General features: G+C 43.9%; 1 protein-coding gene across 2 annotated transcripts; it reads left to right on the forward strand.

Annotated features, from left to right (window-relative positions):
* Positions 1–723: 723 nt before the first annotated feature.
* On the forward strand, positions 724–7,503 carry RING1 (ring finger protein 1). Of its 2 annotated transcripts, none has more exons than XM_088446606.1 (7): positions 724–907; positions 2,531–2,620; positions 2,701–2,861; positions 4,473–4,688; positions 4,798–5,097; positions 5,615–5,792; positions 6,147–7,503. In XM_088446606.1, the coding sequence occupies exons 2-7, from the start codon at positions 2,543–2,545 to the stop codon at positions 6,246–6,248; spliced, it is 1,035 nt and encodes a 344-aa protein (XP_088302732.1). In that variant the 5' UTR covers positions 724–907; positions 2,531–2,542; the 3' UTR covers positions 6,249–7,503. The 2 variants fall into 2 exon arrangements, with proteins under 2 accessions (XP_088302732.1, XP_088302733.1); XM_088446607.1 differs by lacking the exon at positions 724–907 and adding an exon at positions 915–1,004.
* The last annotated feature ends 452 nt before the right edge of the window (positions 7,504–7,955 follow it).

The following is a 7,955-nucleotide window of genomic DNA, read 5'->3' on the forward strand; positions in this document are numbered from 1 at the left end:
CAGGTGCACAAATGCAGAATTTTTAAAAACTTACTTTAGGGACATCAAAATATGCTAGTACCCATTTTCATGTACCCCAAATTTAATGGGACCACTTAAAAAAACGAAAAAAATAACCTAAGTGCTCTTCTGCATCACTTCTTCAATGTCGGGGAAAAAACACCTGCTGCGGCTATTTAAATCCCCGACTTTCAATTAAAGGCTAAAACAGGGGTACCCATAGTGTTCCCCCATGTTTTTACAACTTTAGGGGGGTCTTACAATTATTCGTAACTTTACGCAAATCCAACTTCGGAGTTTCCCGTTTTCGTTAATTTGATATTGAATACGGGGATAAGCGGGAGCGCGCACCACACCTTTACGCAGAAAAAAACTCCGATATGAAACGTTAACTTTGCCAGGGAAGTTAACCTGAATACCCCTCTAAAAGTTTGTAACCATCGATGGTTACTTACCATCGATTGTATCAAACTAGCAATGGTTACATCACCGATGGCCATCCCTATTGATAAATTCTCTCGGACTTCTGTCACTCACTGGTTGTTTCCCGCCTGATTGGTGTGGGCGGGGCCTGGATTGTTTCTGTGTCGGCTGCTCGCACACTGCTAGTGGAGGCGCTGTCGCTGATTGGATGGTTAATAAGCAGCGATTGTTGGTGGGCGGAGAGGGAGCGCTGCTCCGCGCACGCTGATTGGCTGTTCCCGGTTAGCGGGCGTGGCTCTGCCGGCCGCCTGTACCAGGCTCGTACAGATAGAGCTCCGTAGTCTGCTGCGGCGCCGTCAGGCAGGGCCGCGCACACCGCTCTGTGTGGCCGGAAGTGACGCATGACCGGAAAAGGGCACGTTTCCTGTTTTTCTCCCCGTTCTTCACCGAGCAGCACCGGGGGTTCACGTGACGGGGAACGGGGGTGGGTAGCGCCGTGTGTCGTCACACCCTGGTGACCGTGCAGGCTGTAGTGCATTTTCCTTCTTTGCTTGTGTGCGTTGTCCGAAGCTGGGGAGAGAGTGAGTAGTGAGGGACTACAAGTCGCAGCCGGCGCAAATAGGGAATGCTGGGAGTTGTGGTTCTACATGTGGAGGCTCACAGGGCTCCCTATGCTGGCAGGGAATTCTGGGACTTTTAGTTCTACATGTGGAGAATGGCAGGGCCCCCTTTGCTGGCAGGGAATACTGGGACTTGTAGTACCACATCTAGAGAATCACAAGGTGCACTAATGCTGGCACTTGTAGTTCTACACATAAAGAACCAAAGGTCGTCCTAATAATGTTATACATGTTCCCTGGCCTGGGGCTGGCAGGGAATGCTGGTACTTGTAGTGCTGCAGAGAAAGATGTCTGTGATGGGCTAGCGCTGCACAGCTGACAGCGTTATCGTGACTGTAAAGAGGGCATCCTGTAACATTGCAGGCGGTAACTCGCATTGTGCTGTATAATGATCACCTCCACTTTGTTTATTTGTATGGGTATTTGTGTTGGCAGGGATGGTAATCTAAACACTTTGCTTATTATTTTCTTGGTCATTGAAGATAATGTTTTCTATGTGCAGTCTGTGACTCTTATTGACATTTACTCGCCCCCTTCCCTGCTTACTATATCATTAGGCCGGTCAGCGCTTTGCTTTGTGCCGGTCACATTGCCGTGTATCATTGACACCTGGTTCTGTCATTGTCAGCGAGTGTTCATCCTGTTCTGTTATTGATAGAGCATGATGCTGGCCATGAATCGCCTATGGCTCTAATACTGGCACCCATGTGCCTGCATGTATGCTGGTGGTGTCATGGGCTTTGTGTATACACCAGCACAATGTATACCCAGAGTATATAATCTTATTTCCACCAATTTTTCATGTCATATGAAGAAACTTTAGATGCAACGGAAAGACATAGAGGACCACATTTGCAATGGCGTAGAAGAGCTGTAAACTGCAGAGGAACTCTGCCCAATCTCACCACGGGCTCGTGGGTTACTATAAGCAGCCTTATGTGGCTACAGACAAATCCCCAAGACAGGGGGGGGGGGGGGTACCGCAAGTGTGTGTGTGTGGATATCGCTGCACATATGGTGCATACACATGGTCAGATTTTTCTTCAGATCTGAACGATAACTATAAGAAAAATCTGACGTGGGTAACAATGAAAGATGCGCGTTCCCTTTTGTCAGATAACGATATCTGACATCTGATGTGTTTGCAGTCAGATTTGGTCGATTTCATTTATTTTAATACAGGCTGAAATCGTTCAATCGTTTGCATCGTTCAATAGTTCATCTGACATATCTGACCATGTGTATGCACTATAACTTGTGGCCGTGAGGATCTCGCATGTAAATTAATTGGCCCCAAAGTGTTCAAACTGAGAGTCTCATTTTTTGCTTGTTCAGAATCTGGATTATAATGTCCTTGTATATGCAGCTGTAAATATTAAGCTTTCTAATGAAATCAAAGTGTTTGGAACATTTAATAAGAGACATGTGAATTGTGTGTGGTGGTGTTTTAATACAAGGAGTTTCCTATATTTTTCCTCCCCTCATAGACCTGCAACAGGATGGCGACTCCAGTGAGCGCACAGTGCTCCAGTAAGACTTGGGAGCTCAGTCTCTACGAGCTGCACCGCACCCCACAGGTACCTTTTTGTTGCGGATAAAGATACCACGTATCTGTTGGTGAATCTGCTGGTGTTAATCTCTTCTGTCATCCCTGTAGGAAGCTATCATGGATGGCACTGAGATAGCTGTGTCACCACGCAGTCTGCACAGCGAGCTCATGTGTCCCATCTGTCTGGACATGCTGAAGAACACAATGACCACCAAAGAGTGTCTACACCGCTTCTGCTCGGACTGCATTGTCACTGCGCTACGCAGTGGGTCAGTATCACCGTTCCAAATGCCCTATTGCTCGTACTTGGTAGCGCTATAAAAAGCTCCCATGTATTCCATTTAATATCAAAACACAAATCACAGAAACATTGTAAGTTCTTTTCCTGCTGTGTTGATAAGTTTTTCACCCCTTGCTGCACAGACCCTCGATTTGCTGTGTCGGGGCTGGGTCGTTTTCTTCGTAGTTGTTCTAGTAGGATGGTTGTCCCCTTTGGCAGTTAAATGCATTGCCAGGTAGTGTTTCAGTTGATATTGAAAGATGTTAGGGGCCATGATATCAAAGATCCCTTTGCTTATCTTAGGAATGTCCTCCACTGCCAGTACAGTCGGAGCTTGTGCACATAAACAGCCACTCTCTGGTTTTGTTCACCTTCCAGGACGCTGCTGGATGCATAGAATAGTATCCCTGCAAGGTGATGGGGACTTATCCAGATAAAGATTGTGTGGAGACACATATAAGGGTACTGCGAGGACTGGTGACCATAATCCCACCACACTCTCAGCCCACTTCCTATTAAATACAAGATGGGCTTCTAGGTTTTGCTCTATATTAGCTGGGCAGCCAACCAGAATAGCCTGTGCCAGCCTGTGCACCGTTCCTGCTGCTTGTACATAACAAAAGGCTCCATGTCCCAATTCTGCCAAAATGCCTATCTGGCCGGGTTACCTAAGATGTCCTTGTTAGGGGGCTGTGTCAGCGCTCTTTCCCATCCAATGGCGAATATAAATTGTGTTTTTAAAAATAATAGTAAATATTTTAAAATTAAACTGCTTGACTGACTTGTAATATCCATTAACTATAACCATATGTAAATTCATGGCATAAAAGTCATAAGTCTCAGTGATAAATTGATGTTAGATGATTAATAAGCATTTAAGATAATATATAATGTAACATAAGATAGGTGTAATATGTAGATTTGTTTAGGGCTATAAATGGCAATGGGACACAAATCTAGTGATAATTGAAAAATAAATAAATTGTCTTTACCAGTGTTTCCCAAGCCCGGTCCTTATGGCCCACACACAGTCCAGGTACTAAGGATATCCCTGCATGAGTACTGGTGGCTTAATTATTACCTCAGTCAGTTGGATTTACCCTCATGTGCTGAAGCAGGGATATCCCTAATGTCTGGACTTTGAGTGGGCCATGAAGTGGGTTTGGGAAACTATTGCCTGGAGCATAGTGTGAGAGTTATGTGATCCATAGAAAAATCTTTCGGATTAAGATGTCCCACTAATAATCTGGATGTAGTGATGAAGAGTAATATAGGGTTACGATGTCTCACTGGTTGATTTGTTGTATAGCTGGTCCCTGTCACCTGAATCAAAGCTACTAAAAGCAAATCCCAGATTGGATATTCAGACGCGTTCCTTCGCAGCTTGTGATTTCCTCAGAGACATTTTCCCCCCCCCCATCCCTGATATTCCTGCCACTATATTGTAGCATGCGTGGCCAGTTTTAATTGTAACAACCAGCGGTAGTTCTTACATTTTGTGTACTTGATGACTATGTGATACTGTCAGAATTGTGGGGCCAGCATATTTGAGGCTGTGAAACATTATGCAGCTATTTATGAATTGTCCCTTTTCCTTTAGGAACAAGGAGTGTCCCACATGCAGGAAGAAACTGGTCTCTAAACGGTCTCTCCGGCCTGACCCGAATTTTGATGCTTTAATTTCCAAGATCTACCCAAGCAGAGATGAGTACGAGGCTCATCAGGATCGGGTTCTGGCAAAGCTGAGCCGGCTCCATAACCAGCAGGCTCTGAGCAGCAGCATTGAGGAGGGGCTTAAAATGCAGGCCATGAACCGGTACGGTGTAATACTAACATGGGCAGATATATGAATTCTCCTCCCTTTCAGCGTAGATCATGGTACATTGTTGTGATTCTCTTTTTATCTCTTCCGTTCCTCCGCGAAGGGCTCAGCGGGTACGGAAACACCAGCACGAGTCAGACAATACCACATTCAGTGGCGGAGAGGACAACTGTGACAGCCGCTCGCATGTTAGCAATCCTTCTGTGCACAGCAACCAGGAGGCAGGGCCAAGCCGCAAGATGTCCCGCGTCTCAGAAGACTCTGGGGCAGAACCAGATCTGTCGCACGATGGTGGGGTGAGAAGTCCTGATCTGCAAGGAGTAGGAGAGGCCGGCAGTGAGATCGAGCTGGTGTTTAGGGCACATCCGCTGCTGGTGGAGAAGGACAGTTACAGTCAAACTAGGTGAGAGCTTTGAGCTTGGATGCTTTCTAAAAGTAAATAACAGCCATGTTTTTTTTAGAGAAGTAACTTAGTCCGATGTACATGGTTCTTTTCTGTGCTAATGTAGTGTTCATTCTAGCACTCTGCACGTGTCGCAACCCATGCAGTTCCTCTTTCCTGACTGGGGTGTCTCTCTGCTCTGGTGCTTCTAGCACACTCAGCTGATGCAACAAACTGATGAGATACAGACCAGGGTGTGCTAGAAGCACCAGATCCCAGAGATCGACACCACAGAAAGGAAAGATGACCTGCTCGGGTAGTGACAGGTTCAGGGTGCTAGAATGAACACTATAATGGCATGATATCCGGCAAACATGCATTTAAGTAAAGTCGAATTAGAAGTTCGAACGTCCCTTTAAATAGAAGACGTACTTGAAGTAACTCCAGTAAAGACTGGATGACAAACACGACAGGAAAGAGCTGTAATTGCCAGCATGGTTGAAAGATTTTCATACTTAACCACTTCTCATTCTTCCAGGTTTGTGAAGACCACAGCAAATGCTACAGTTGATCATCTCTCCAAATATCTGGCTCTCCGCATTGCCCTGGAAGAGGAAGCTCAGAGGGGCGGGGCTGACGGTGTGACGCTGGGGGAAGTCAGCGAGAAGCAATACACCATTTATATATGTGCAGGGGCTGCAGGCGGACAGTATACTGTGAGTTCCCCCCATTACGTACTGTGTAATACAGCTGTATATTTATTTTACCTGCTTACATAAGTATTTGACGTTTTTGAATAGTTGAAGCATTGAGCGTTACAGCACTTTTTATGCTGCTGCAGAAAGATCTTGGTGTAGAATGTGACAAGTTTTTATTGACCTGTAAAATTAATTTATATAATATAGCACTTAAGATGTAAATGTTACTTGCATCTGTGATTTTTTTTTTTTTTTTTTTTAATATTACACTGCCAACCAGTGATTGCTAGATAATATTTACTTTTTAATTATTTTGTCTGTTTAATTATTCGTAACTTTTTTTTTTTCTTTCTTCTTGCCTCCCACGCTCAGACTCTGAACGGTTCATTAACGCTTGAGCTTGTCAATGAGAAGTACTGGAAGGTGAGCAAACCCTTGGAATTGTATTACGCTCCCACCAAGGAGCAAAAATAGGGGCGAAGTCGCTGGACGTTTCAGGAGATGGACTCAAAATTTAGAGAGCTCTTGTAAAGTTCCGGAGTAGAGAGAAGGTTTCTGCCATGTGGGAGAACACACGAAGACTTGTGGGAGGGTTCCGCTGGAACTGCGAAACAAACTGAAGTAACGAGAAAAGACCCACGGTGATGTGGAGGCCATCGTTGGCAACTCACGGCTTCAACTTCCCCAGCACAATACCGTTGTATGGATTGTGTGTGACAAAAACTGTACCGTTGCTTTGTGCCATTGCATCTGACCCATGTTAAGGAGCACAATTAGACTGAAGCACATCGATGCGATGGACCTAATCATTCTTCATTACACCTACGTTGCGACACCAAGAGACTGAGTCTACTGCACTTGTCAGCACTGCTTTGTCCCTGCTTCATATTTAAACCGGAATCAATGCTGAGAACTGTTGCAGTATCTCCAGTTACAGCAGTGCTACATCTGTCTCATAGAAACTTGTATTCCCTTCACCCTCTGCGTCACACAGCAGGTTCCTTGGTTCCACGTGGGATTTGTTTAATTTATACAATATTGCTCTATATACTGCTGGTATTTTCCTAAGATCGTAATAGGTTTTATACTAGAATATTTAATTTTATGGTTTTTATTTTTCCTCTTTTTATGTGTTTAGGAAAAAAAAAAAAAAGAATATATCTTAACAGCAATATATAATTTCTCAATATAATCTGGATATTTGTTTTTCTCTCTTTTTCTGTCCAGAAATCGAATCCTTTCTTAATAGGAAGGTGGGTTCCTGCTTCTGTAACCTCTGCTGGTTTTGTTGCACTTCAGCAAAGCTCTATATTTTTTTTTTAATTATTATTTATTTTTTTTCCCCCTACAAAAAGGTCGTCTGGCAGTATCCCCAAGTTCAAAAGGTTAGGTAGTCGCACAGATGATGAAACATGGCTTTTGGTCCTTTTAGTTGGCTTGCCTGGAAGAGGGGGAGTGATGATGACCACAGTATATAAACTACCAATCCCCCGGTCATACGTGAAAACAGCGGTATACTAAGCTACATGCTGAAAGTGAAGAGTTCTGGCTAACAGTGACTGGGAGCCAGCGGGCATTGTGACGCTGGTCTCACACTTCTTGCACTTAAAATTTGGTGGGTAGCTTTAGAGAGGTATTTGAGTCTTTGTATCTATTCGCTTCCTGTATGGAGCATTTTTTTTATTTTATTTTTTTTGTAACATTTTAGTAAAAGTGGCTTTTAATTGTGGCGTCAGTGGTATTTATCTAAAGTAGACGTCTGTATAAAATATCCGGACCTGTGTCATGAATCTTATCACTTGAAAACCCTTGTACATATTTTTGGGGTAATTTTCACGATGAGGACAACAAGTGCATGTTTTATGATAGAGCTGGAGGAAGTGAGGAGTGTAAATATTTAACACACAAAGGCTTGTTTAAAAGGCCAATTCAATTTATAAACACCATATTTTTTTTTTTTTAAATTGATCAGAAGACTTGTTCTATAAGTAATTATTTGAAGGATAATATTAATACGACTTTAGCTGTAAAATGGTAAATGCCTCTGTCCATTCCTTGCTCTCCGACCCTAATTCTGTGGTGTATCTGGCTGGACCGTCTCCGCCTGTGTCGCTGGGATCCCTGATATCTGGCTGCACAAAGGAAGCCCTCAGTTGGATTCATTGTTCCACTGATTAAATG

The sequence above is a fragment of the Taudactylus pleione genome, unplaced genomic scaffold, assembly GCF_031769625.1.
Source record: "Taudactylus pleione unplaced genomic scaffold, aTauple2 ptg000400l, whole genome shotgun sequence".
NCBI lineage: Eukaryota > Metazoa > Chordata > Amphibia > Anura > Myobatrachidae > Taudactylus > Taudactylus pleione.